The sequence below is a fragment of the Falco punctatus genome (genome assembly GCF_963210335.1).
Source record: "Falco punctatus genome assembly, chromosome: 1".
NCBI lineage: Eukaryota > Metazoa > Chordata > Aves > Falconiformes > Falconidae > Falco > Falco punctatus.
In genome coordinates, this window is record NC_137580.1 from 119,023,970 (window position 1) to 119,051,951 (window position 27,982).

Below are 27,982 nucleotides of genomic sequence, written 5' to 3' on the forward strand. Positions count from 1 at the left end.
CTCCCTTTTCCCTCTCTGCCCTGTACACGTCTGTCTGTAGCTGTTTGCTCCCCGATGTCTCCCCGTAGATGGCTCCCAGTCCCGGTGCTTTAATTCATCCCTCTTTGCCCTTGGCCCATGGCTGCTTTTGTGTCCTCTGTCCTGCTCCCCATCCATCCTGGGTCTTTAATCGCTCCCTCTCTACCCTGCAGGCTGTTGCCTATTTTTCCCAGCAGGAGCCCCCTGCTCAGAAAACCTGGCGGCACAGGAGGGGTGGGCGGCTGCAGTGGGACGTGGGAAGGGGTGCCCTGCTGTGTCGGGACACCTGGCACACACGTGTGTCCCCCCTGCCAAGGGCCGTGGCCCGGTGGACACAACTGCACACCTGCTTGTGTTCGAGGGCTGGTGAAACTTCAGCTTAGCTAGTTTCAGCTCCGGCTCGTGCAGCCTCTCCGCCAGTGCCTGCTTCTTCTCCTCGCCCTCCCTGATGCACTGCTCCAGGTCCGCCGAGGACTTCTGCTGTTCCAGGAGCCTGCCGGGTATGTCCTGGCCGGGGGAGAGCACGAGGACTCAGCCCCCGGTGCTCCTGCAGGGTACAGGACCCAGGCCGTGGCCTCGGGGAGCCGTGTGCACCGTGGACGGCTGCAAGCTCATGTCACGGAGAAGTGTGGTGCCATCCCTGCCCGCCCCAGAGGGCCTCTGGGGGTCTCCCGAGGCAGAGGAGGGCAGAGAAGCCCACAATGAAACAAGGCAAGCAGAGGGCTCTCAGCTCCCCGGGCCCTGAGCAGCCGTGGGTTTTACCAGAGGGGGGGTTGACGTTACCCAGATCCTGGAGCACTGCCACGCAGCCTTGGCCTGCTCCGTCTTCTGCGTGACCCTGGCCTCGTGCTCCATCTGGGACCTGACGGCCTCCAGTCTGGTGCCTGCGGTGGGAGGGAAGCGTCAGGGAAGGATGCCTGCGGCTGTGCCCGCGTCCCACCCCCCTGCACCCTGCCAGGCACTCACCCACGAGCTGGTCCTGTGAGGCCGGGGTCGGGGAGTCCACGGTGAGCTCGTGCCTCTCCTGCTGCAAGGATGTGCATTGTCACCCCCCACGCTGCTGACAGCCGGGGGGAGCTGGCCCTGCAGGCCCCCGACCCGTGGGGGGCCCGGCACCGATGCCTGCCGTCTGCCCACAGCCTGGCCTGTGCCGGGACCCCCAGCTCACCGCTCTCAGGTGCCTTTGGTACACGTCCTTCCGCCACCCTGTGTCTACAGAGACCTCCTGGGTGGCCCGGGAGCGGTACATGCGCGCTCTCTGCGCAAGGATCCGGCTGCGCGTCCTGTTTGCGTCCTTCTGGAGCGTGTCAGAGAAGGGAGAAGTGGCTGTCAGAGCTGGAACGGACCTTTGGCAGCCAGCTGAACTTGTGGGATGGCCAGGGTCAGCAATGACCAGCCCCACCGCCAAGTAGACAGGCTGGGAAGGGTAGTGGGCAAGGAGGGCTGGCGGGTGGAGCGTGCTGCCTTCGCCGTAGCTGGGGCTTCGGGCAGGCTGTCCCCAGCCCCAGGGCAGCCCGGCCCAAGAGCGACACCCGCGAGGAGCTATGGAGCCATCCATCGGGGCGCTGTGGGCAAGCCCAGCTCCGGCTCTTTTGCTCTTGGTTGAAGGCACACCCAGCAGCTCCGGGGCACATGGTGCCGTCGGTGGGCTCTGGAGGGTGGAAAAGGGCCCCGAGGTGCCCCTGGCCATCTCACCTTGGCTCTGTCAGCGGCTTTGCAGGCCTCCAAGGCCATGAGATCCATGTCCTGAAGCTCCCTACCATACAGCTCGGCCACCTTGCACAGGAGGTCCAGGTGCGGAGGCAGGTGGGCCAGCTCCTGGGACACAGGGAGCCACAGCACGTCACCCCAGTGAGCCCCAGGGGTCCCCCGTGCTGTGACAGCAGATGGAGGGGAGCAGGAGGACCTCTTTGATCTGGGAGGGGGGCGTTCCACCAGCGTTGCCCCTGGGGCACCTCCTTGTCTCTGCTGGGGGAGCAGGTGGCACGATGGCACGGTGGGGAGGAGCTCACCTTCCTCAGGACATCCCGCACCGCCAGGTACAGGGCGGTCACCTTCTGTCCAGTGTGGACTTTGAGGAGCACCTTCTCAATGTTTTTCTCCAGCTGGCAAAAGGCCTGGGGCAGAGGTGCTGCCAGCCCCTGAGCCCCAGCGCAGGACCGGGACCCCCCACCAGATTTTCCTCTGCCAGCGAGGTTGGCTGGGGAGGGGCCGGATCCGTTCCTGGCTGGGCGCTGTATTTAGCTGGGTGCGCAGCAGGGGCTGTACCGGGAACTGCATGGGGCCCAGCCTGCCTTGCACTCACTGTTATAGAGTGCAAAGGGAAGGGGGGCCAGGGGGGACCCCAACACCCTCCCCACACATCAGGCTTTGAGCACCCTGGATGGTCCAAATTGTCCTGCCCGAGGCTGGGCTGGAGACCCTCCTCAGGCAGCCCCCACGCCTCTGGGGGAGCCCCCTGCACCCTTAGAGTCTGCATGGCAGCGCCGGATACCCCAGGACTGGCCAGACCCAGGTTCTGAGCATCCCCTGGGGCTCGAGGGTCCCAGGGGTGGGATGCAATTGGGAACCTGTGATGGGTCCGGCTCCTGCGGGTGCGTTGGGACCCCAAAACTATCCATGACCAATCTGATGCCCATTCTCTCCTCTCTTCCCGCAGATGTGCACCCCCAGCAACACGCCGGCCACGCCACCCAACTTCCCAGATGCCCTGGCCATGTTCTCCAAGCTGCGGACCTCCGAGAGCCTGCAGAGCAGCAACAGCCCCGTCACCTCCATGGCCTGCTCCCCTCCGGGGAGCTTCAGCCCCTTCTGGGCCTCCTCGCCCCCCAGCCACCAGCCCGCCTGGCTGCCTCCCTCCTCGCCCACCGCCCACGGCCTCCACCACCATCTGCACCACCCGCAGCCCGCCTGGCCCCCTGCCCCCCCACCTGCCACCCCCCCACAGAAAGCCGTGGCCACCATGGATGGCCAGAGATAAGACTGGGTTGGCAGAGGCAGGGGGGAATTGAGGAGGGGGCTGGGCCAGGGCGTTGGGAGCAGGGGCTCCCTGACAAACGCACTGGAATAATTTTCTAGGTTTTATTATTATTTTGTGGGGTTGGGGGAGGATACTGCCAGGGAGGGCACTGGCCCACAAGAGCCTCTGCAAGAGTTGCTAGCTGGTCTTTTCTCCCCCCATTTATTTTTTTTTTAAATATATAACTATAATATATAAATATATCTTAACGTATATAAATCCAGAGAGGAGGAGCAGCAGCATGGAGGCAGCTGCCTGGTTGGGGGTGGGGGGGTTGTCCCTACAGCTACTCCCCTGCCCCCAGCATCCCTGCAGCAGGGCAGGAGAGGGAAAGCAGGGAGTAATAAAAATATCAACGGATTGAGGTGGCAGTCAGCACCCTGGCTTGTGGCCACGGTGGTACCCTGGATCATGGCCACATGGCATGGAGCTGCTGGACCCCCCACCAACCCCCACTCTGGGCTGCCCAGGTGCTTTTGGCAGTGCCCAGAGCAAACACGCCTCCTCTGATTTCCAAAATTCAGCCTGGCTTCTTGCACAGACGCCCCCTCCCCTCACCCCAGCAGCCCCTGCCCTATCCTCCCTTGGCACCCCCAGGGCTGAGGGGGATTTATCAAGGTGATGCCCCTCCTGTCCGATAGCTGTTCATGGCCCTTCCCCATAAAGGGGGAACTGGGTTTTTTTTTTAGTTTTCAAATCAATCTTGCTTAAAAAACAAAAACAAAAAAACCCCACAAAAACAGGTTGAAGGTTTTTTATTAATTTAAAAATAATAATACAAAAATAACTTTTTTAACAGCAGCTGTCCCCGCCTTTTCTCTTTGCTGGGAGGATGATCCCTGGCAGGGCACCAAGAATGGGGGCGAGCCCCCCCATGCCACCCCCCAGCCAGTGCCCTCAGGCGCCACAGGCACCCTGCTATCTGCCCTTTAGTCTTGCTGCCTGCAACTGCTCGCTCTCCTGCTCGAGGGGGTGGGTTTGCCCAGGGACCCCAAGTTCCGCTCAGCTGGCATGCTGCTGGACTTGTGGTGAAGGGGCTGGATGAAGATTCCCAGTGCTGCCTGGCCCAGCTGGCTGTAGGCTGATGCTGGCTTCTGCTCAGGTGAGGTGGCGGTGCCTGGGGGTGAAGAGCAGGGCTTAGTCCCCTTGCAGCCCCCAGGGGGTGGGCGCCAGCTGCAGGCAGCAGGGGCAGCGGCCCGGCCAGAGACAGCCCGAAACGGGGTCCTGGCCCCCACCCTGAAGCACTCAGGCCGTAGTCCTACACTGGCCAGGGCTGCCCCCCCATGGCCCCCCACCTCACTCCAGCTCCAATGTGGGGACCAGTCGCCCCATGTGCCAGCCCTCCCCCTCCATCCTGCTTCCCTCCCCCACCCCAGACCCCCTCCCACCCTGCCCAGCTGGGGGCACAGACCCCTGCTTGCCCCCAGTAGCAGGAGACAGCAGTGGGAGACAGGGGAAACACTGGCACCCCACGGACACCCTGCCCACCCACCATCCGCTTGGCATGCGCTGGATCCCCTCCCCACACAAGCCCCGGCCGTACCCTCCTTGTCCACGAGCAGAGGCCGCCGGCCCTTGTAGATGCGGCCATCCTGGCCCACCAGCTCCACTTCGTCACCGAGCTGGGAGGGAGAGAGCAGGCTGGCTGAATTCAGCATCCCCAGGCAACCCTCCCACCCCCAGCTCTCCCTGGGGAAATAGAGGCACACAGCCCTCCCCGTGCTCAGCATCCCCCTCCCTCCCAGCCTTGGTCACCCCCACCATGTCCTTACCTTTGTCATCGCTATCTGGATGGGGAGCTGGGTGTGGGACTTGTGCAGCCGCGGGGTGCTGGGCGGGTGAGGCTGGAGCGTGGAGCTGCGCTGCAGCGGGGCACCGAGGGTGTGCTGGCCACCATGCTGCCGCGGCACAGTGGGGTGCTGGCGTTCAGGCGTCTGCTGTCTGTGGGATGGCGCACAGGGATGCTCAGCACCTGGCACTGTGGCACCCCGTGCTCCACCCTACCGCACCAGGGAGGGGGTCCAGGAGGTGCCCCCCAGCGGGCTGTGTCCCTCCTGGCTCCTTTCCCACTGCCGCAGGAGATCCGCGCCCACCCAGCCGCACCAGTTCTGCTCTTTGCCCGGGGAGCCGGCCGTGGCCAGGGCAGGTGCCTGCACCCCGCGCACGGGGCACCGGCAGGCAGGAGCCGGGCTGCCCCAGCTGCGGGGCTGAACCTTGGCGACTTGTCTCACAGGAGGCACCTGATGCCCCACCAAGCCCCAGGGCAGGCTGAGACCAGGCACGGCTCATCACACCTGGCTTCAGCACCACGGAGGCAGAGAGCTGGGCTCCATGGGCAGCGCAGGGCAGGGCTGTCAAACCCCACAGACCCGGGGCAAGCACAGCTGACCCTCCCCAGCACATCCCTGCTCCCCTGCAGACCCCTCTGTCCACACCCGGGGAAGAGCCCTCCCTCACTGGGGGGGCAGGGACACCTCGCACCCCAAGGGCCAGGGATGGGTCCCCATGTCCCCTACCTGTGTTTCTGCTGTTGAGTTCCCTCTGCCTTGACGGCGGTATGGGGGTACGCAGCGGGGCAGGGGGGCAGTGGTGGCAGCAGTGGCAGCGTAGGGATCATTCTGGGGAGAACAGGAGCCACGCATGAGTCACTGGGACAAACAACCCACCCTGGATTAAAGCCAGCAGCCCCAAACTCGCAGGCTTGTACCCCACGGCATCACCCTGCCCGCCACCCTCAGACAGGGGTCCCCATCCCCCCACAGGTGGGCAGAGGCCTCGGCAGGGTCAGCCCCCGCGAGGCAGACACCCTTACACCTGTGCCTGGCGCAGCAGGGCAGCGCCAGCACCCATCTCCCCCCGTGTCCCACCCACACAGCCCCCCTGATGCACCGCTGCTGAGCGATACTCACGGGCCAGGCACGAGCATGCTGAGGGGCCGGTCGCAGGACAGGCAGCTAAACGGGACCAGCAGCTGCCTGTGGGGACACAAAAGGGATGGTGAGAGCTCCTGGGGGGGACACAGCCCTGCCAACACGCAAGCAGGCAGCTGGTGGGCAGCAGCAGGGTGCTGGGCACTTGGCTGTAGTGAGTTACGGTGTCTGGCAGGGGACAGCGGCTTCTGAGCCTGCTGGGTCCCCTACCAGCCCAGTAAGGTCCCAGCCTGCTGGCTGCTTACAAAAGAAAGGGGCTACGGTGGGGAGAGCAGCTGGTTGTGGGCTCCTGCCTGGGAAAAAGCTCCACCTCATACTGGGCACCGGAGGATCTGCCCGAGGGAACAGGGCAAGTGCTGTCCCCAAAGCCATTGCCGGCCCCATCGCACTCACTTCTTAATCCCAGCTCCGCCGTCAGGCATCGCCAGTAGCCTCTCCTTGAGCTGCTTCAGGCTTCTCTTCCAGTTCTCTAGCTCCTGCTGGAAAGGCCCCAGCTCCAGGCGGTCCAGCTGTGGGGACACACACACCCTCAGCCAGCTGCCCTGGCACGAGACGTCATGGTCCCCAGGGAAAAGGCAGCAGCAGGGATCCTCACAGGGATGCTGCCTTAGGCTGCCAAACCCTGGAGGTGACAGCTTTGCACCGCAAAGATGAGCCACCCCTCACCTTGGAGTCCATCTCTTCACGGAGCTCACTGAGCTGCTGCTGGACCTCCTGCCAGCCCTGCCCCTGGCCTGTCACCTGGCTCCGCACCTCCTCTATGGCCTCGTACAGTCGCTCTGTGTTGGACTCAAACTGCGTGCAGTTGACTTTGCCGGCCAGGGCAGCTTTGTCTGCTTTCTGGCAACAGAAAGAGGCAGGAGTGGGGTGGGGAAAGGATGGAGGTACAACGGGCAGGGCCAGCCTGTGTCAGGGGTAAGGGAGAAGTGCTCCTGTGGGGCCCTGCTCACCCCATCACCCCCGTGGGGTCAGACCCACCAGCCAAAGAGACCCACGGAGAGACAGAGGGACCTGCAGCCGCTCTGGAAATCCTCCCTCCCCCAGGCCAGTTCTAATGCCCCCACCCCAAGTGACAAGGAGCATCTATCACCCTGCCCAGGACCCCCTCAAGACCGTACCACTTCCAGTTCCAGCGCCAGGTCTTCCTTCGCAGCTTTGTCCCTCTGCAGTCTTTCCACGGACTGGAACAGAACCTTCCAACACAGAAAGCACCCCATGACACCATGGCCGGGTTGGAGCTGCCTCCCGGCCAGCCCAGCACTCCCGACTCCTCCCCATCCCCCAAAAACCTCTGGCAAAGGTACTTTGCCCCTCCACAGGGCTGCCAGCAGGCTGGCAGGGACACATCCTTTGTGGGCCCCAGCTGGGGGTCTGCCTGGAGGATGCTCTGACCCCTCAGGGGTTGCAGCCACCTACCTCTAGGTCTCCCTGCTTCCGCTGACAGTGATGTGAATAAGCTGTAAATAATATGGTCAAGTTTGTATTCATAAACCAATATTCATTGTAATGCATAAACAGGCTTGTAATTGTATAGCGACAAAGGGGTTAAAATGTCTGAAAGATCATATAGACTGTTCGGACAAGAAAGTTGCAAATCTCTGCAAGGGGAGCTGTCCTCCTTATCTGCAAAGCAAGCTGCCCTACCAAGGAGATAACGGGACAGCTGGATGTCTTTGAGTAAAACTACAAGGGGTATTGTAAAAAACCCCTGGGAAAGATTTCTACAAGTCTGCCAACTCATCACTTTTGAAACACAGCAGTGAAAGCAAAGAGAAGGGCCAAGACCTGGAGGGAAACCTACTGCTTCTAGAATAACTAAAGCATATGCTTCAAAGTGATGTAGTGTGAACGAACTTTAGAATAGAATTAAAGAATAAACATTATGTTTGTTAGCCACTGTAACAATTGTAGATATCATGTACCGCCACATGTTACTCATCTACCTGTGGTGTCTGTTCTGTTATCCTTTGTTAGACATCCGCCTATCTGCTGACCTTCTGTGTTAAAACTTTAGCGGAACACTTCAGCAGGTGAGGACAGATAAGGGTAAAAGAAATAATTAAGCAAGAAAAGCAGATGGCCAGCAAGGGCATAAATTACCTCAGACTGATAAGAACACTGCAAATGAGCAAAAGGTGAAAAGTACACCATGAGGAAGACCTACAGCCTTCCTCCCATAGACCACTGCCCACATTCTAAAGACCCCGGCCCACAATTTTTGGAAGAATCTGCGCAAGCGTGAAAGACTGATAAGCTAATTAGCATACGAAGCGAGGGTAGGCGGGTTCAGGTAATGAATATGTATAGGCGTTAATGGAATATTCATTGTTTCATTATATAAATATAAGATAATCTGCCCCTCTGGGTGTGTACGATTGGTGGAAGGATCCCCCGTACGGCCGGCGCCGACAATAAAGAATACTTCATCACTAAGAAATTCTGAAGACGTTCTTTGAAACAATCTGGCGACCCAGTAGGCGTTGAGCGGTGGGGACATATGCCATGCCAGACCTTGATGTGAGGAAGGGCCCCCTCTGTTATAAGAGGGTCGTCCAGGAAGGAAGAACATAAGATGGCCCATTGAGGCACTGATTTAGAAATTGGAAACCGCCTGGCCGACCATGAAGCCATACAAGTAGCAGAAGAGGTAGGAAAGGAGGAATTATCCTTAATACCAGACGGTAAAAATCCAAACTGTAAGTACAGATCAGGAGCCAAATTATTCTAAAGAAAACTTAAAGGTCATTCAGGACATGAATGATAAAATAAATAAGTGGACTTATTTGAGGGATGGTCGTATAGTGGTACCATCCAATTTAATATGGACCACAGCCGTAATAGAACATAATAAGATGCATTGGGGAGCTGATAATTTATATAAAAGTCTAAATCAGAAATTGATAGGGCAGAACTTGTATACTGTAATAAAACAGGTGACTCAGCAATGTGAAATGTGTTTGAAAATTAGCCAGGGCAACAGTGGCAAGTTGATTTTTCCAGACTCCCAAGAATTTGGGAGTACCGATATTTATTAAATGAATGGCCACCCCAACGTATCATACAGTATTATGGACCTGCAACTTGGGATCCTAATGAACTCATTAACGGCGCTCGAGAACCTATCTACAATCTGAATCGTATCATTCGTCTACAGGCTGTCTTGGAAATTATTACTAATCAAACAGCTAAAGCTTTTGATGTGAAATGCAATTTATCAACACAGGATGGTTCTGGATTACCTGCTAGCCGAAGAAGGAGGTGTTTGTGGTAAAGTAAATGTTTCCAATTGTTGTTTGAAAATTGATGACAATGGTGAGGTAGTTAAACAAATCACATCAGAGACAGGGAAGTTAGCCCATGTTCCCATCGAACTTAGAAAGACGAATATTGACTTGTTTTCCTGGCTTCTTAGGAGCCCCTGGGTAAAACAAATCCTATTTTATTTGTTATGTGGATTAGCCACCTTATTGTTTTTGCCATGTGCTGTTCCATGTTTTATAAGATTAATTCAACACGTTATAACTAACATGCAATTTGCTATTATGGTTTCACCCGATGGCGTTAAACGAATGCGAGTAGTATGACAAAATGTACACACAAAATAACATTTTAATAGCCAACAAGAATTTGGAAACAATTGACTCTTAACAATTCAGATAACAATGTAAGCTGAGTGAAAAAAAAAATAGAATAGCAATAAAAACAAGCGCCAGGAATGCAAAGAGGAGGATATGGTAATGCCTTTTATACTTTTTCACCTCCGCCATAAGTTCTTGACGTGAGACAACAGAAAAACGCACCCTCTGCCTAAACAGCAACAGAAAAAAAAAATATATATATAAAATTTTGATCTTCTTTCTAATGAACCATATGGGTTAAACGTTTTGAGAACACTCACCTTACAGAATGTTCAGAGGGCGAAATGTCCACTCTAGACTCTTCTTCTCTGGCAGGTGACGTGGCGGTCTGGTGGTGAGAAAACCTTACATTGAAAACAGGGACCTGTCATTTGGCCATAGTGCCATAAATGTTACCATTAACAGACTTACTGGAGTGGTAAGCTCGGGAAATGGGTTTGGGACTTCATCTGGGCACGCAGTAGCCATTGTTGATCACGTGAATGGTCCGTGTATACCTTTGAACATGCGCATGCGCGATTTTAAAGCCCCACAGAACGTGTTGGGAAAATCTGGAAAGACCGCGCATGCGAAATCCCTATAGTCTAGCCATGATAGTGACGCATGTAAAAAAAAAAGGGAATGTGTTAAGAAAAAGTGTTATTTTTAGGTTTTGGTTTTGTAGGTTATTATTATATGTATTACCCAACTATGCCTATTGTAATTGTGACGTATTACCTTGTGAGTGTTATGATAAATGTTGGGATTGTGGAAAAAGGTTTACTTGCAGTGCCGAGAATGAAAGTAGCGTCTAATAAACAATAGGATAAAAAGAAAAAGGGGGGATTGTGAGAAACTATGGACTAGGGTATTGTTTATTAAGATTTATGTTAAGCTCAATGTAAAGTTTAGGCAACAAAATATATGAAAACGCTTATGCAAACAGCTACCAGACACTGCTTGTGAAAGATAAGATAACCGCCAGATGTCCAGGAACCGACAGAAACAAGACAGACAACCCCACATAAGGATATATGAGTGAAGGGTCAATACCTCCACTACTTCATGAACACAGGTAAAGATGTATAAAAAGGGACTGTTTGAACTGCTCAGGGCGGCAGTTGGTGGAGCGCAGACTCCCCTGCCGTCCAGCGCTGTCTTTGCTCATATTCTACTTGCTATAATTAATAAAATTTTAATTGGATTATGATCCATTGTGGTCTCAATTTATAACAACGGGGGGGCTGCCGGGGTCTCCTGCGCCCAGCCTGCTGTGCTCCACAGGGGGCTGGGCGCTGGGTGCCCCATGGCGGGGCTGGGGGCTGTAATCCCCCGGTGCCTGGCCTGGGGCTGGCTCCTTGTGCTCCCGCCGGTGCCCGGGGGTCTCGAAAGGAGGGCTGGCGTTGCTCCTTGTTGGCGCCAATTAACAACAATTAAACACCAGGCCAGGGCGTTAAAGCCCCGCTTTGTGCCAGGGCACGTGCTGGGGGTGGCCGGGGGCACCGCAGCCGCTCTCAGCCCCTCGTGCGGGGGGTGCAGCGCTGGGGGCACCCCCAGCTCCGGGGGCCCGGCGGGGACTACACATCCCATCGTCCCGCGGGGGGGAGGGGCCGGGCCGGGCCGGGTGAGCCGCGGCCTTCCGGGGGCGGGTGTCCGGCGTGCTGCCGGTGCGGGCTGGGGGGCTGCGGGCTCGGGGGGCTGGGGGTGAGGGGGCTGCGGGTTCGGGGGGCTGCGCGCTCGGCCCTGGGGGGCTGCGGGCTCGGGGTCTGGCGGGCGCTGGCGCGGGGCGCCGGGGTCAGGGGGCAGCGGGCGCCATGGCAACGGGATGCGCAGAGGCGGAGCCGGGGGGCGGTTGAGCGGTAAGTGGGGGGCTCCGCGCCTCCGGGCCGCGCACCCCTCGCCTCCAGCAGCGCTTTGCTTGTCCCAGGTCCCCGCGGGTGCCCCGGACCCAAGGGGGGGGGGTTTCCCTCCCTCTGCCCCTGGCTGCTCCGCAGGCTCTGGGCTAAGCGGGACCCCCCGGGCTGTGCTGGGGTCGGGGGCGGCCGGAACCTTCACCCTCCCTGGTTCCCTGGGGGGGGTGTGATGTTCCCCCCGGGCTGCAGGAGCACGAAGCCGGTTTGGGGAGCGGGGGGGGGGGGTGTTTTTCAGACTCAAATGGAGCCTTGTTGAGAGGGGCTCGGGGGGTGGGCGCGGCGCGGAGCCAGCCTGGCAGGCTGCAGCCCCCCGAGCCGGAGAGGGACATCTCTGTGGGAGAGGTGCCTCCGGCCGTGGTGGCACATCGGGGAACCCTCCTCTCCCTTCAGGCAGGAGGTTGGTGTGGATGTGACCAGTGGTGCCGGGTCCCCCTGCAACGTGGAAGAAGAATCCGTAAACGGACGCTGATGGTGAGCGTGGCCCTGCGGTGCGGGGCTGGGAAATCCGGATCTGATGCTCTGGCAGCTCTGCCTGGAGGCAGAAGTGATCCCAAGGGCTGGAGGGTCCTGCCCAGCTGGCAGTCGGGAGGGGCTGTGCTCACCCGTGTCTCTGAAGTTGGAAATACCTTTGTAGTTCTGCATTTCACGTGTCATTTCCCAAACAGCACGGGCAGGAGGAGGGCCTCGCTGCTGTTTATGGGATGCTCTGGAGAAACCTGCCTCTGGCTTTAGTGTGTTTTGAGAAAGTCCAGGACAGACTTGCTTCATTTTCTAATGAGGGAATTTTTCTTTCTCCCCAGGCTACAAAACCCAAGAAAAGTTTAAGAGGTACGTACATATGCTGCAGGCTTTCCTTTTGCTGTCCGTAGGTGCTTCGATCTGCTGGGAATGCCTGGGGCAGGGTGGGGGGGGGGGACACTCTCAGGTGGCAGTCCCGGCTACTGAAATGTTTCATGATCCTTGTCTGAAAGCTGCAGATGGTTGAGTGCATCATCATGTCGTTCCTGAACCAGAGATTTTCACCTGCCTCTCACATCAAGCGGATTTGTTTATTGAGGTCCCACATTCCTTTCTTGTGGGCTTTCCCAAATTCAGGGGAGAATGTAAGCATTTGTTTCAGTTCTTCCCATCACCTTATCCCTGTTTGGAGGGATACTGTTTGGAGGCCTCTTGCAGCCCCTGATACTGAAGCAGTGCTTTTGGGGTTGCCCAGGGACTCGAGATCCTGCGGGGTGAGAGCTCACAGGTTAAGTGCTGCTTGTGGCCAGTGACTAACTGAATACAAAGCAGCTGGTTCATTTGATAAAGATACCCCATTTCTGGCTAAGTGAAGCTAAATTTTTTATCCACAAAATACTGATCAGGTCCTGGCAGTTCTCTCTAGACTGACAAGGAAGGCCTGATGCTGATGATGCTTAAGACCAAAACTTTATTCTAGCAGATTTCCAAAGAGCAAGCCATACTGAAACTGGGAGCTTTCCTATGCCTGCTTGGTGAGCTCACCTGCCTCAACAGCTTAATTTGTCTCATTTCAGGCTCCATCGATGATGTGCTTGGTGACCTCCTGGGCTATGATGGTAAAACGAACCTTCTTCTCAGCTGAAAGGGCAGCGTCCTTCTATTCTTACTCCCCTCCTGGGAGCAGGAGGTGCTGGTGCAACAGCCATTGATCTGCAAGGGGGCTCCAGCTGTGAGGAGGGGATGGAGCAGGGAGCAGGGCTTCTCGGAGTCAGAGGCCATTGAATAGGCTGGACATCAGCTTTTGGGGAGGCAAAGTGAAGTTCACCTCTGATTAAAAGCCTCTGTGGCCCCGGGGTAGACAGCAGATCCCCCTTTGGAGTGCCTAGGTCAGGAATATGCCCGTGTCCATCATCCTCATCTCTCCCTGTCTTGTTTCCAGATGAAACCTCTGTTAAATCTGCCAAAGCTTCCCAGCCGGCTGTGGGCAGCAGTAGGAGAGCCCAGGACACTGGCTTGCAGGCCAGAAAGAAGTGAGTGCCTTTCAGACACAGCCTCTCCTGTGAGAGATCTCACTTGAAGATCTCTTTGTCCTCCCCAAATCCTTCTGATCTGCCCCATCCTTGGCTTTTCCACCTCCCTCCCTGCCCCAACAGTGATTGCCTGGGAAGGCGAGTTATCTTCTGCGATGCCTTTGGGAACTGGGAGCCCAGAGCCCGAAGCTTTCCAGCAAGAGTTGGGTGTCTCCCAGCCCTGTACATCTTCTGTAAATCTGCTTTGTAACAGTTGCTTAAATAGAGCAGTCCCAGCACTGCTGTCCTTTATCCCAGTGCTATTTTAGCCTCATTTTCTGCGTTGTACGATGCGGCTGGTGTGGCAGCCCTGTGTGGTCTCCTCTGCCTCCCGCTGCCTGGCCTGGCTTGGCTGTCCCTGGACACACTGGCCGAGCTCACGTGTGGTGCTGCTAACCCCCGGGCTTGTGTCATAGGTCCATTTTAGAAGATGATTTCTTCGACAGACTCCCTGCGAAGGACATAAATTCTGCAGAGGTGAGTCCAAGGTTCAGGAAAGAGCCTGGGAGTCCCGAGGGCTGGGGCTGAGCCGGGCCAAGGTTGCGGCGGTATCACCCCGGCCAGGTCAGCAGTGGCATGCCAGCGATGAGCTGTGATGTCTGGCTGAAGAGGTAACCCCTCTCCAGCATCCCAGTGGGGTGGGGAAGACAGGACAGGGCGGGGGTGGTGGTGGAAGAAGGGCTTCCTGGTGCCTTGGGTGAGATGGAGCAAAGCTGGGGGGCATGTGCTGCTGCAGCCCAGCCTTCCTGCGTGCACTTTGGGTAAAGTGTTGTAGGAAGGACCTTCACCCAGAGCAACGGCATTGGGTTTTCCTGATGCTTCTCCTAAAGGCAGCAGGATCTCAGCAAAGGAATTGGGGCACAGGGGGTTTCCAGAGAGGAGGACACCAGGAGGAGTTGGGCATGTATTCTTCTATCTCATAAAACGGATATCAAGGGATATGGGGTAAGGGGTGAGGAGTTTCCAAAAATCTCTTCCCCTCTGATGTCTCCCCTCCCTGGCATGCAGGGATCCAGTGTCTCCGACACAGACCCACAAGCTGTGCTGCAGACCCTGAAGGCAAGTCCTTAAATCCCCTCCATCTCCATCCATCCCCTCCATCTCCATCCATCCCCTCCATCTCCATCCATCCCCTCCATCTCCATCCATCCCCTCCATCTCCATCCATCCCCTCCATCTCCATCCATCCCCTCCATCTCCGCCCCAGCGCGCTGCCATGGCCTCCAGCACCAGCCTCCGAAGGGAGAAGCAGCTCTCACCCTGCTCCCCATCCTTGTCCTCTTGCTTTCCAGGATATGGATGACATGGAAGCTGATCTCCTGGGAATCCCGAAACCCAGTTCTGGGCCAGGGAAGGCAACTGTGAAAGGTCCTGGGAAATGTGACTCCTTGGGAGGAGGAGTAAAAAACACAGGGAAGCTGGTAGCTCCTGAGGAAGGTAAAAAGGAGATTCTGCTATTCTTTTCACACCCTGATTGTAAACGAGCAGGGATATTTTCCTATCCTTATCTGGGATACGGAGCAAAAAGTGGATTTGTTCCCTAAAATGCTTTTCCTGGTTGCTTTTTGCGGGAGTGTTATTCTGGCCATGTGTTATCCCTTAGGAGATCCCTGGACGTCACTCACACCAGCAGCCGCTGCCACCTCCCACCAAACACCACTCGGCTGTTCCCTGGGGCGGTGCAAAGTGTTTCTGGTGGGGAGCCCCCTGCTCTGGGGGCAAGGAGAGCCAGAGGAGCTGCATTTCAGATCTGCCAGCCCCTAAAGTGCCCTGATCTTCCCCTGGCCCTTTTCTCCTCTGCTTGCAAGGAGACCCCTCCGGAGAGATGTGCACCTGGCGGGGCTGTGGGGGGGTCTGTCCATCACAGCGGGTGCTTTTAGGGGGCTGCCACCCAAAAAGCGACCCTTAGCTAGGGTGGGACCGGGGCATTTCTGCAGTACCTTGTCTCTGAGAGCCGTGGCCTCTCTTTCTAGGAGAGAAAGTGCCTGCGATGGAAAAGAAGGCGCTCTCATCCCCTGCCACTCCCCGACACAACAAGAAATTTAACTTTGAAGGTGGGATCTCTCTTCACGCGGCTGCGGGGGGGCACTGGGGGCTCTGCCCGTGCTCTTTGCCTCGTCGGTTAGCTGGAGGCTTGACTGGTTAATAAGATACGGAGTCCTTCACCCCTATGATGCTAGTGCAAATGTAATCCTTCAGAGGTGACCAAAGGGAAAAAAACCTCTGCATTCGAGGCCCTCCCCAGGACAGGACTGGGGGGTGATTCCTGGGGGCATTTGCATTTTTATATGTGCTTTGGTTTTTAATGATTGTAACACTTGGGAGCCCCTGTGTCAGGGGGGATTCTGTCCAGCTTCTGAACAGGGGAGTGGTTTCCTGGCACAGCTGAAATCTGGTTCTCAAAGCCTGTGCTTTGACAAAGATCAGGATCTGTTAAAATCTGTTAAAAAAAAAAAAAACAAAAACCCTAATGGGCTTTAGGTGATTTAGGTGGCCTTTCTCCCCTTTTTCTTTGCCTAAGCTGTGTTCAGGCATTAAAGCACCCAAATTTTTGAGTTATTTTCTTCCGGGAGGATGAAAACGTGGAAAAACTGAACGGAAATCTAAGTCTTTGAGTGTTTGAAGTTCAGGGAGACTCAAGGGTATCCCAGGTCCGTGCAGGACCCGCGCTCATGGCTTTGGGCAGATACACTCTGCTGTCCCCACGTGCACGTTGTGGGGAACAGTGGCTGGCGTAGTGCAGAACTCTTCTTCTAAATAACGTTGCGTTTGTTTGTTTGTTTTGTTATTCTCTTTTCCTGTACCTGCTGGGTAATTCCCAGATTTAGATGATCCTTTGGCAGGACTTTTGTCTGACGAGGAGCAGGATGCTCCCAAGAAACCAGCTCCAACAGGCGCTAAAAGCAGCTCTGAGGAAAAACCAGAACAGAGCAAAGAGAAAGGTAAGTGGGGTTGCTCAGTGCATCCTCTTTGTATTACATAAATCAGCAGCATGGATTAGTCTGTGTGAGATCCAAAATGATTACATTGAAAGCCACCTAGTCCTACCTCTTATTAGCCAGTAACGTAATTTATAGAGCAGCTTGGTAACAGGGTTAATTGTGCCACAGCTCACCAAGTGCTTGATACTTGCAGTGCGCCGCAGATTACGGAGCTGAGCTTTCCTTTCCAGGAATGGAGGCTCTGATCTTACCTTTGACCTCATCCAGCCCGTTCTGCACGCATTGCCAACTGAGAACAAATTTTCTGGGTCAGGATTTGCGTGTCTGAGAGCAGCACCAGTCCGTGCCACACCACAACTGGGGCACCTCTGGGTGGGATCCAGCTGTGGCTGTGTTACAGGCACTTGTCCCTCTTGTTCCTGCAGCAGGGATGCTAATGGGTCTGAGGGTCCCCTAAAATCACCTTTCACCCTGATAAATCTACTCTGGATGCAAGTAGCAGCTGGTGGGTTAGGGCAAGGTCTAAGGTGTGTTGGTAGAGAGGGACTTTAGGCAAAAGGGGACAGGAATTATCTGACTGGAAACTTTCAAAGCTAAAGAAGCTCCTGGCGTTATCCAGAGCTGGAAACCCCAGTGTCAGTGGCACCCAGCAGTGTCCCAGCAGTGGATGCATGGTTGCAGACCAGGCAGTAGTGCATTGCCGCTGTGTTACTTGCTGTGAGATCTGTTCGCTGATCTTAAAAATTACTTTTTAAATGGTCCTGAGAGATAAGAGCAGGCAGGGATGCTTTGATCTCCTGTTTAAAAAAAAAAAAAAAAAAAAAAAAGCCCTGATCAAACCTTTACCATGTGTGATCCCATCCACAGAGCCACCTCCACCCCAGATGCCCCTGCACACCGTGGCCCCGGTCCAGAGGAGGGCTGAGCTCACTTTTGAAGATACTGATGACGACCTGATGCATGCGCTGGGACTTGGCAGTGGCTCAAAAGGAGCTGAGAAGCAGGGAAAGAAGGCAGAAAAGTAAGGGCAATGAAGAGGCAGTGAGAGTAAAGCAGGGGATGGCTTGTGCGTTGGGATGGTGCCAGCATGCTGTGTGGGGGGGATGCTGGAGCTTCTGCCTGTGGGTCCCAGAAAGGGGCAAGAGCAGCCTCGTTTCACAGAGAAGAGCCAGAGCACCCTGGCAAGGCTGTGTGACAAGAAACAGCCCTGCCTCCCAGGGAAACCTATCTGCCACTGTGTCACCAACAGAGAGGTGCTCCGGCCAGCCCGCTCCAAGCTGGATGAGTTGCTGGGACGAAATTCCGTGGCCAAAATCCTGGAACAGCCAGGCACAGGAGAACGCAGAGAGTTCAAACTGGATAAGAAGTACCAAAAGCAGCCAGGTGAGCGTGGCCAGGGATGCTGGGAAGGTCTGCAGAGGTGATGGCGTTGGTTGGGAGGGCGAGATTGATTTCTAAGGTCCTTGAAGGGGAAATACCCTTTCTGTAGTGGTCAGCAGGGTGGCTAATGGGCTCCCAGTCAGCTCTGGGGCAAAGGTGACTGATGCAAAAGTGTTGTACCCTGCCTTCGAGGCAGCCTGGGGGCATTTGCACAGCAGCTGTAACTCAGTTGCCTTTGGACATGGACTGATTCTCAGCAAAGCAACTTTTCCCAGCCACGTGGAGGAGACACGTTGCTCGTAGGTTTCCAGGGAAGATGTTTCCAGCTGTGTCTTCCCAGAGGCAGCAATCGCAGTGGGAATTGCAGGGGAGGAGGAGGAGGGCTGGTGTCTTTGCAAACAGCCGCTCCTCTAGGCGCTGACTCAAAGCTGCTTGTCTGAACAGAGAAGGAAGACGGCTGGGACAAGGAGGATTTTGTCTTTGGAGCGTACCAGCCGACGGTGGCCTCCATGCCCAAGGGCCAGCCGGCGAGGAGGCAGCCTGTGAGGTATTGTGCTCTGCGTGTGGAGCTCCAGCCAGCAGCCACGCTGCCCCCGCGGCAGAGCGGGCAGGATCCCCGGGCAGGGTCCCCGGGCAGGGTCCCCGGGCAGGGTCCCCGGGCAGGGTCCCTGGGCAGGGTCCCCGGGCAGGGTCCCCGGGGTCCTCTCACAGGCACGTATGTGACTGCTTCTCCTTGCAGCAGGTTTCCAGCCGAGAACAGCAGCGAACCAAAACCAGAACCCCGCTCCAAATCTCCTCCTTCAGCCAGGCACAGCCCTGTGCGGAGCAGCCGGACTCGAGGTGACTGGCTGGGCTTGAAAGATGAGGATTTTATGGATTCGAAGCCAACATCTGCAGCAAAAGCCAATCCTGCAGTGAGCTACCCCAGCCCTGGCACAGCCCAGCAGCCCGGCCCCACCAGCCAGCTCCCGGCTGCAGAGGCAGCGCTGGCTAAACCTGACCCGCTGGAGGAAGACAACTGGCTGAGCGCTGCCTTGTCTCGCAAGAAAGCCCAAGCACAGGCGAAGGCTCAGGAGCAAAGTGCCAAGCCCTTGGAGTCCCCAGAAGGAGGGCTGGATCCCCACGCTCCTGTCAGGTAAAAGCACAGCTGGTGGCCACGGGGCTCCCATCATGCAGCTGCTCCAACAGGACATCTCAGAAATCCTCTGCTCGGATTTAAGAAATCCATTTTAAGTGCTCTCTTGCCTCGGGTTGGGTTAATAACGCAGAGGTTTCTCCCACTGGTGCAGCCTGCAGGGCCATCGCACCTCTGGGCTCTCCTTCTAGTCATGGCTGAGATTGCACGTGCTGCCCCAGGTCCTGTGGGATTGTCCTGGATCAGCATACCCCCAGGAGCTCCACGCATGCTCCTCATTCCTGCCTTCTTTCCCCTTCGTTCCTCCTAGTTCCAGGAAAACCACCTCCTCCAGCTGAGTTGGCACAGACAGGTTCAGGCTTGTGCCATTGGGATGGGACTCAGAAGCGAATTGCAGAGAAGCAGCCGCATGTGTCGTGGGCAGGGGCATGTTGCCCAGGGGAAGGGGGTGGATGCAGCAAGGAGGAACTGGTGTTCCTCCAGAGATGGAGGTTCTGAGGTGTCTTTGCTCCCTCTGAAGCCAACAGGTTGAATCCTGCCGCAGCTGAGTGGGATAGGTTTTCACCTGCAAGGCAGGAACTGGTGTTGAGGGAAAGGATCTTGTCTTTCCTTGCCTCCTGGGCTCTCCCCCATGGGGTGTTTTTTGCTTGCAGCCAGCCAGCCAGCCCCACAGGAGCACCGCAGCAGGCAGCTGTCCCGCAGGACCAGGCAGCGAGTGCAGATGGCTCCAGGTGAGGCCTCCTTCACCTTTCAGACACCTCCACAAGGGAGAATTCCTGTGGGAAGCGGCTGCATGTGTAGGTGGGGGAGCGGGGAGGGCTGGTAGCCAGCCGTGACCACTTTGGTCTGGGACCTGTGTAACCGGGAAGGAAGGCAGCGCTGAAGGATCGTCGGGCCCTTGCCTGTTCGATCGCAGTGCGACAGCCAAGCTTTAAACTTGCAAAAATGCCAAGCGGGATAATGTCTGCGTGCCTCTCCCTGCGCTGTGACACTGCTGTGCGTCACTTGTGTCTCTGTGCCCACGCAGGCAGCCGGTCCCCTGGCTCAGCACCACGAAACAAGCCTCGGTTCAACCATCGGATCCTGCGAAGGGGCATCCCTCCAGAAATGCCGGTGCCTTGGGTGCGTTTCCTGTGGTTGTACGGTTCGGGCAGCAGAGATTTGTACAGTTTGGTATGCGGAGAAGGGTCTCCCTGCCCTGAAAAAAACCCAAAACCAACCCCCCCAAAAAAGGCAGGAACCACAGCACTTCCCTTGGCCACATGAATGCTGCCCAGGCTTTGACCAGCCATTGTCGGAGCAGGTTGCTGAGCTGCAGGATCCCACCATCCCCATGTCAGCTGGTGTGCTGGGGCACACTGAGCTCCGCAGTGCTGCCTTTGGGGTTTCGGAAGGCTGTGAGGGACTCGCTTTGCCGGAGCAATGGGTGTGCATAAGTTCACGCTGCCCCATCTGTCTTCCCTTTGCTGCCCCCACACTTGTCCCACCAGTGCTATGTGCTGGAAAGACCCCCTTCTGCTCTGGGCTGTGGCTGTGCGCCGGTTCAGAGGCCGCTGGAAGTGGCTTAGGGGACCCAGTCTCCTCCCTAGGTGATGGAGATGGAGGAGGAGCTGTGCTTTGTCCCTTGATTTACTCTGCAGAGCAGAGTCCCACCGTTGTGTGTGGAGTGGGGATGCAGACACGGACAAGCCTGTCTGACCCTCTGCCCCCATTGCCAGCTCCCAGAGCGGAGCGCGACCCTCATCGCTGTGCCCAGGAGACCCAGGCCCTCATCCTGCTGGGAGGGGATGGTTCCCATTGCTATATTCAAATCATGGACTTGTCCAATTTTCAGCCTCTACAGGCTCATTCCCAGGAAAGCAGGAGGCACCAGGCCCTGCCCCGCTCACTCAGGTAGGTGTGCTGGGTCCGTGCCCCGAGCGGTGCAGGATCAGGGCAGCGATCGCGAGCCCTCCGCTGCCGACTCGCCGCCATCCCGCTCTGTCCGTGCTCCCTCAGCCTGAGGTAGGATGTGCCCCACTTTGCATCTCTGGGAAGCCGTGTCCATGGAGGCAAAGAGTTTGGAGCTCCCTGAGGTGCCACAAGTTGCGTTTGTCAGGCCAAAGCATGGGTGCTATGGATGCTTTGTAAATCATGTGTGTTTATAGCCCTGCATGGCCTGAGCAGCATTTACACAGTTCCCCAGGCATATATACATATTATATTAACTAGACAACAGAGGCTCCAGGTGATAAAGGACTTTTTCTTCAGTTGATTTTCCCCAGTATAGTGTTGAAGATGCTCTGAGATTATTTCTAGACAACTGAAGGAGAATTGAAGCCTTTCACAGAGAAGGCAGCTCTTGCTTGGTCTTTGAAGCCTCTCCTTCTCATGCAGCTGGGCTCCTCGCCCTGCCCTGGTGGTGGGACACATGTTGTCTCCCAGAGGGCTTGTGGTCTCAGCCTTGATTCTGCCCCCAGAGAAGGAAGAGCGCAGCATGCTTGTGTCTGGGGTGGGGGCTGCCGAGTGTCACCTGGGGAGAAGGGACCCACGCCAGCACGGGGATTGGGCTGGGGAGGGGGTGGGGGTGGTACTGCAGTAGGCTGGAGATGGATCGCCGTTTCCAGGCTAGGAGGAGATGTTCTCCCCAGGGCTTTACCTCCCTGAGAGCATCCCTGTGTCTCCGCAGGTTCCTGCACCCAGGGCACATGTCCAGGCTGCCCCGCAGCTGCAGGTAAGGCAGGTGCCTTCTTTTGGAGGCTGATGGCCGCACCACAAAGCCACTGATCCTGAAGGGCCTCGATCTTCTCTCTCCATCCTTGTAGGCAGAGTTCTCAGCCCCGGGCTTGCAGCATGAGACGAGGCAGGGGGCTCCCGCAGCCCAGCTCCATGAGGATGCATCAGGCTGCCAGGCAGCGCTGCTGAGCGCCCAGGCCCGTGTGGCAGAGCTGGAGAGCCAGGTGAGCCCCATTGCCTGCTGAATGGGGGACCACGGGTGACCCAGAGGGAGGAGAAGGAGCCATATCCTGTCCCAATAGCATCAGGGTGACAGGGGAGAGAGGTGAAACCTCCCTGTCCAGAGACGCCTATGGCCACCAAGTGCTGCTGTGGGAGTTCTGTCCCCAGGGCAGCACAAGGACTTTCTCTCCGGGTGCCTGGCAGGTCCGAATGCTGGAGCTGGAGCGGACACAGCACAAACTGTTGCTGGAAAATCTCCAGCAGCAGCACCAGGAGGAACTGAATCTCCTTGAGAGCACCCACAGGTACCAGCCTCTCACCTGTGCTTCCCTCCTCGCCTACAGCTCTGTCTCTCCTGGGGTGGGAGTGCTGGGATGCTTCCCAAATCCGCCCCTGGGGCAGGTGGGCGCAGAGCCATGTCGATGTGGACGTGGTGGGGGCAGAGAGCAGCCCCACAGGTGAGCCAACATGGGAGTCCACTCTCACCACCACTGTCCCCTGGGTGACAAGGAGGAGGGGCTGGTCCCATTGCCAGCGCACCCCCAACCAGGCAGCACACTGGGCAGTAGCAGGAGGGTTCAAGGCTCAGGTCTGCGTGTTTCGCCATGCACACAGCAACACTGATCTGCTCGCAAACCCCTGTGTGCGCTCTGCGGGGGGGGGGGGGGGGGAGTGCTGGGTATTGCTGTGGAAGCAACACTTCTTCCTGGCTGTGACCTCTCGGGGCAGGAACCAGGTGAAGGTGGTGGAGGACACCTACGGGCAGCGGGAGGAGAGGCTGCGGCTGGAGAAGGAGCAGCTGATGGCTCAGCTCCTGCTGCAGAGCCAGGATGCGGAGCGGGCACGGGCAGAGCTGCTGGCGCAGCACCAGCAGCGCCTGGCCACGCTGGAGCAGCAGAACAAGCTGGAGATGGAGCGTCTGCAAGAGCTGCAGAGGTGAGAGTGGCACGAGTGGCACACACGTGTGGCTGGTACCCACAGTCTCAGCGAAGGAACCAGGGAGTGGTTTGGGGACATGGTGAAAGGAGAAACCAGACTCCAGAAGCACTGGGTTGTGGGCAGCTTGGTGCCTTTTGGAACGGGGATTTGCTTTGTAGGTGGACACAGGGAGATCTGACTGGAGACGTGGTTTCAGAGTGAATGCATTGTATTTTGAAAGATGCTGAACCCAATGTTTTATCTTCCCCCAAATCTCTTTTATTCAGGTCAGTGAGTTCAGTGAGTCACTGATGTCCACATAGTTTGGGTCAATGACAAATCAGTTTTTGGTAGAGGAGCTCATAACCCCAAGATTGGGCCCATCCCAAATGTGGATGCCTGTCGGTGGAATGCCCCAGGACAGACCCCCATGCCAGCTCAGCTCCTGGCACCTGATTCTCAGCCCCACAACCAAGCCTCTCCCACAGTGCCCATCATGGGGAGCACTGGTTTGTGCCAGCCTGTGGCAGGCTCCTTCCCCGTGTCCCGCAGGGTGTCTGTCCAGGAGATGCGCAAAGACCACGAAGAGCAGCTCCAGCGGCTGAAGCGGCTGAAAGACCAGGAGATCGATGCAGTGACCAGCGCCACATCGTACACCAGGTACTGACAGTTGTGTTCCCACATTGGTCCCTGGCCACAGCATTCCCTGTCCTACACAAACCAGGCTTGGACCATGGCAACAGGGGCCATCCCCTCTCCCACCCACTGCCTGCGGGGATGCTGAGCTGTGTAATACCCGTCAGTGCCCCCCGGAAGCAGGAGCTGCATCTTCCTACTGCTCTGCTGTGACCCAGAGAGGTTCAGGGCAGGGCTGCCTGGCCTTTGGGCCACCAAATATCCCCCTCTCCATTGCGGTGAGATGAAGTGTGTCCCACAGGGGTGACCCTCCCCTCGCTTCTCTCTGCAGGTCTCTGAATGGCATCATCGAGCGGATGGAGAAGTTCTCCAGCAACTTGCATGACCTCTCGCAAAAGGTGGAGGCCACACACCACACCACCTCCCAGGAGCTGGCCATGGGGGTACGGCAGCGGGACGAGCAGCTCAAGGGTATGTCTGCTGTTCCTCTGTGCCGGAACGGCTGCGGGGTCTCCACCGGAGCTGGGGGTACCCAGAAAACAAGGAGAAGTTGCTCTGAGTCAGCCAGAGGCTGGGAGCTGAGGCTGGCAAAGCCTTGCCTGCCTTGGTCACTGGACATCTCGGGGTCTTCCCTTTACAAAGCAGTGTCCTGGGGATGTGCCAGGGGTGATGAGCACAAACACACACAGTTTTTCTGTGAACTTGGTGTGGATAGAAGGGAAGAACTTCCCGCCTCATGCTGCTCGTGCCTCTCCCCAAGTGCTCCAGGACAGGCTATCGCAGCAGCAGAGGGACATGGAGGAGGAGCGGAGCCGACTCCAGGAGGTGATCGCTAAAATGGAGGCCAGGCTGAGTGAGCAGTCTCGGCTGCTGGAGCAGGTGAGCCCACACTGTGTCCTCTGCCCGGGTCGGCCCTCCTGTCTGGGTATGGGGTATGTGTCTCACCAACTGGAGGTTCCTGGCCTGGAGGTTGTGAATAGCATCTGTCTCCTCTGTGTCTGAACGCAGGAGCGATGGAGGGCAACGGCAGAGCAATCCAAAGTGGAATCACTGCAGCACTCACTGGGGGAGCAGCGGCGAGTCATGACCCAGCAGCTGTCCATGGAGCGAGCAGAGCTGGAGAGGGCGAAGGTGAGGTGGGGCAGACATCTCCAGGGCTGCACTGCATTGTGTGGTGGAGGCAAGAGCTGGGTGCTGGGCTGCAGCATCCTTCTGCAGCTCTCTGCCTCCTCAGCCTCACACAGGGGGAATCGCAGTCAGGCCAGCCCTCTGGCTCACGGATGCAGGAGGCCGCGGTGTGTGCGCATGGCACGTGCTGGTTCTTGAGGAACACGGGACCAGAGCTCACGGTGACAGGGTTCACACCAGGCACCATGGGCTTGAACCAGCCCCTAGATGTTGCGCGGCAGAGATGGGTTAAAGGAGAAAAATCCTGTGGCGAATGGGACTTAGTGCTTCTTCTCTCCCTCTCTGGCAACGCTCCCCAGAGTGCTCTGCTGGAAGAGCAGAAGTCCGTGATGCAGAAGTGCTCGCAGGAGCAACGGAAGCTGGCAGCCGAGTGGGCTGAATTTCACACCCAGCAGCAGCTGAGGAAGGAGCAGATGGAGCGCAACATGGACCGAGCCCTGAAGATGGACTCACAGAGAGAGGGCACCATCATGAGCCTGGCCAAGGTACCACAGCAGAGCCCCTCTCCGTGGCCTCCAGCACCACCTGGCAGCTCACGGATGGGTCCTGCCCACCGGGGAGATGTTCAGCCCTGCCTTCAGGTGTTTAAAACAAGTTTTAAGAGACATCACTGCGGTGGTGAGAATCGGGCTGTTCCAGGAGCAGCCTCCACCAGCCTGTTTTAGATGTTGACTGAAGCATCAGTCACCTCTGTCTCTCCCCTTTGCCTGTGAGGAGTTTGGGCAGCCAGACCAGGCACAGCCGCCTCCATTGTAAGTCTGGTGAGAGGAAACCCCCATGGTGGGTTAAACAGAACCTCCCCATGCCATGGGGACATGTTTGGAGCCAGTTCTCCCCCCTGGAGCTGTCCAGAGGAGATATGTGGCACAGACTGTGGCAGGGCTGCATTTCTGAGGGCTACCAGGGTGGAAAATAACCATTCAGGCTGGGTGTTTCCACTGCTGACAAACTGCCAAGCCTTGAGCATGTTTTAGAGTGTGTAGCATGGGTGAGGGGCTCCGTCCTTTCTGGGGAAGGAGTGTGTGTGTGTGTGTGTGTGCCTGTACAATCCCAGCTCTGCCAACCCTGGTGCCCAAGGGTGGGTGGATGAGAGCATTGGTTGGGTACCTGGTGGTGTTGCTCTGCACCCCAAACTGGCAAACACAAGAAGGAAAACAGGAGCAGATCTCTCCCATCACTTGGGGGGACATGAGATAGTGTCCAGGATAGGGCAGGTAGTGCATTGATTTTCCCCATGCCCATCCTAGGAGCAGGCAGAGCTGAAGATCTGGAGCCATGAGCTGAAAACCAGGGAGGAGCAGCTGGTGAGGGACAGGGAGCTGCTGGACAAGTCCTGGCAGGAGCTGAGGCTGGAGAAGGAGAAGGTGAACAGGGCCACACTGCGCATCCAGCAGCAGGAGGAGGAGATTAAAAGCACGACCAAGGTAAGTGAAGCATCTGCGCTGCAATTCACAGCTGGGGTTTCACATCCCTCCCTGAGTGCTGAATCCCAGCGCTGTCCTGGGAGGGGAACAGGGGGTGCACAAAGGAGCCCTGCCCCAGGGCAGCGAGGGTCCCTGTCCCCAGCCTCCTCAGCTGCTCTGCCTTGCAGCTCTCATCCCAGAAGTACAAGGAAGGGGAGCAAGCCCTGCAAGAGGCGTGCAGGATAGAGTCCGAGCACCAGAGGAGGCTGCAGGTCATGGAGCAGCAGCTGGAGCAGCTGAAGCAGCAGGAACAGCGTCTTCACGAGGCAAATACTCCCTTGCCTTTCCTTCTTGGCCTGGGGCCGCTGTGCCAAGGGCCTGAACCTTTGCCAACAGTTTCTCTCTCTTTCTCCCGGGGATGGGGCAGGAGCGGCTGAGCATGGCTCGCCAGAGGAGACAGCTCGAACAGATACGTGAGGAACTGCCCACCAACTCTGCGATGCTGCTGAACACAAACCAGGGCCTCAGTGCCCCTAGGAGAGGCCTCTCCAGCACACCGTGTAAGGCTTCCTGCACGCTGCTGGGGGAGGGGGGGGACGGGACATGCTGGCGGCCAGTTGCACTTGTACTCCACTTCTCAGGAGGCTTGGGATGTTCCTGGGGGCTCATCACACACTCAGATGTGAGTTGGCCTCCTCACATCCTCTGAAGGAGCTCAGCAGAGACCTCTGAGCCAGGGCAGTGCCAGGAGGGGGCAGAGGGGGCAGGAAGGGAGAGGCAGATGGATTAAAGGCCGTTTGCAGTGGGAGGTTGGGGAGGACCCTGCTGCAGGGACATGCAGGCAGCAAAAAAAGGGACACTTGTCCGTCTGCTGTTCCTCTAACGGCAGCGGTACCACACGGTTGGGCTCTTGTTCCAGGTTTTCCACTTCCCACCAGCGCGCTCCCTTGGCATGGCCCAGGGGGTAGCAGGGACACTGGGGCTGGCCCCACCGAGCTCTACGCCACATTGTTGCTGCTGAAGCACAGGGCCCAGCAGGTGAGGTGGTGGGAAACCAGGGCTGGAAAGGGCTTCAGACCAGCTGGGTGGGAGCAGGGCTGGGTGAAGCCTGGGTTGAGCCTGACGGCCACAGGGTGGGTGTGAGATCGTTGCTGGGCTGGGTGGGCTCGCAGAAGCCGTGGGCACCTAGAAGAGCGATACCAGCAGCAAGGGTTGGTGCGTCCTCACGGCTTGTTTCAGGCTGGTTGATAACATCCTTGGCTTGATGGCGTTGCCCCATCCCTGGGTGGCAGAAGCCAGCTCTGCTGGGCTCTGGCTTCATGATGTCCCCATCCTCAGCCCCCTGCTTCCCTGCTGGGTCCTTCCCCAGGCAGGGATGCTCTTTGAGCCTTCCTCTGTGGGCCTCACTCGGTGTGAGGTTATGGGCTCTGTGGGGAGCCCATACACCCCGGGGGCTACCACAGATGGGTACCTGCCCGCTGCTCGCCGCACGGAGGAGGGTTTGGGATACTCCCATCACTCGTGAGCAGCACCCTGGCCTGTGACCCCATTTCTGTGGCACTCTGATATCCGTGCCATCTATCCCTCTCTTAGGACCATGATTTCTTAGAGAAGGAGCAGTTCTTCCTGGACACCCTGAAGAAAGCAACCTACAACACTTCATCTCTGTCAGGCTGAGGAGGTGGCATCCCCACGCACCCCAAGGGATGGCTGTGCCTGTCCCCGCAGGAGGCTGCTGTGGAGGAAAACAAACAATAAATAATCCCAGTTCTCTGCTGAGGAAGTGTCCTCTTTAAAAGCAACCTTGGAGTGTTCAGAGCGTGAAATCCATCCCTGGGCTGGGAAGTCTGGCCTCCATCCCTCAGGGCCAGTGTCCCTGGCCACCTGGCAGGCACTGCTGGGAGGCAGTGGCCACC

At 57.2% G+C, this 27,982-nt stretch overlaps 3 protein-coding genes across 6 annotated transcripts; 1 reads left to right on the plus strand and 2 right to left on the minus strand.

Annotated features, from left to right (window-relative positions):
- Positions 1 to 220: 220 nt before the first annotated feature.
- On the minus strand, positions 221 to 2,298 carry LOC308055632 (uncharacterized protein; the record flags this gene model as incomplete). The annotated part of the gene is made up of 5 exons (XM_080369828.1): positions 221 to 1,045; positions 1,187 to 1,315; positions 1,714 to 1,836; positions 2,031 to 2,159; positions 2,287 to 2,298. The coding sequence occupies 5 exons, from the start codon at positions 2,296 to 2,298 to the stop codon at positions 635 to 637; spliced, it is 804 nt and encodes a 267-aa protein (XP_080225954.1). The 3' UTR covers positions 221 to 634.
- LOC308061681 (glutamine-rich protein 2-like) lies at positions 2,153 to 7,405 on the minus strand. The gene is made up of 8 exons (XM_080382010.1): positions 7,086 to 7,405; positions 6,634 to 6,807; positions 6,361 to 6,476; positions 5,947 to 6,012; positions 5,554 to 5,655; positions 4,810 to 4,978; positions 4,581 to 4,659; positions 2,153 to 4,154 (listed from the first exon to the last, which is right to left on the minus strand). Exons 1-8 carry the CDS (start codon positions 7,182 to 7,184, stop codon positions 3,967 to 3,969), a joined length of 993 nt encoding a protein of 330 aa, XP_080238136.1. The 5' UTR covers positions 7,185 to 7,405; the 3' UTR covers positions 2,153 to 3,966.
- A 3,903-nt stretch (positions 7,406 to 11,308) lies between these two features.
- On the plus strand, positions 11,309 to 27,843 carry LOC308059223 (fas-binding factor 1 homolog). 4 transcript variants are annotated; one of them, XM_080376216.1, is made up of 31 exons: positions 11,309 to 11,443; positions 11,888 to 11,968; positions 12,298 to 12,325; positions 13,033 to 13,074; positions 13,398 to 13,488; positions 13,944 to 14,004; positions 14,536 to 14,586; positions 14,820 to 14,964; positions 15,501 to 15,581; positions 16,350 to 16,469; positions 17,337 to 17,490; positions 17,719 to 17,852; positions 18,294 to 18,396; positions 18,589 to 18,984; positions 19,638 to 19,715; positions 20,012 to 20,106; positions 20,819 to 20,877; positions 21,653 to 21,697; positions 21,789 to 21,923; positions 22,126 to 22,226; positions 22,651 to 22,857; positions 23,392 to 23,499; positions 23,807 to 23,946; positions 24,236 to 24,354; positions 24,484 to 24,606; positions 24,963 to 25,148; positions 25,911 to 26,087; positions 26,255 to 26,392; positions 26,494 to 26,626; positions 26,986 to 27,104; positions 27,660 to 27,843. In XM_080376216.1, exons 2-31 carry the CDS (start codon positions 11,966 to 11,968, stop codon positions 27,741 to 27,743), a joined length of 3,456 nt encoding a protein of 1,151 aa, XP_080232342.1. In that variant the 5' UTR covers positions 11,309 to 11,443; positions 11,888 to 11,965; the 3' UTR covers positions 27,744 to 27,843. The 4 variants fall into 4 exon arrangements, with proteins under 4 accessions (XP_080232342.1, XP_080232343.1, XP_080232344.1 ...); XM_080376217.1 differs by having other exon boundaries at positions 18,592 to 18,984; XM_080376218.1 differs by lacking the exon at positions 26,255 to 26,392.
- Positions 27,844 to 27,982: the final 139 nt, after the last annotated feature.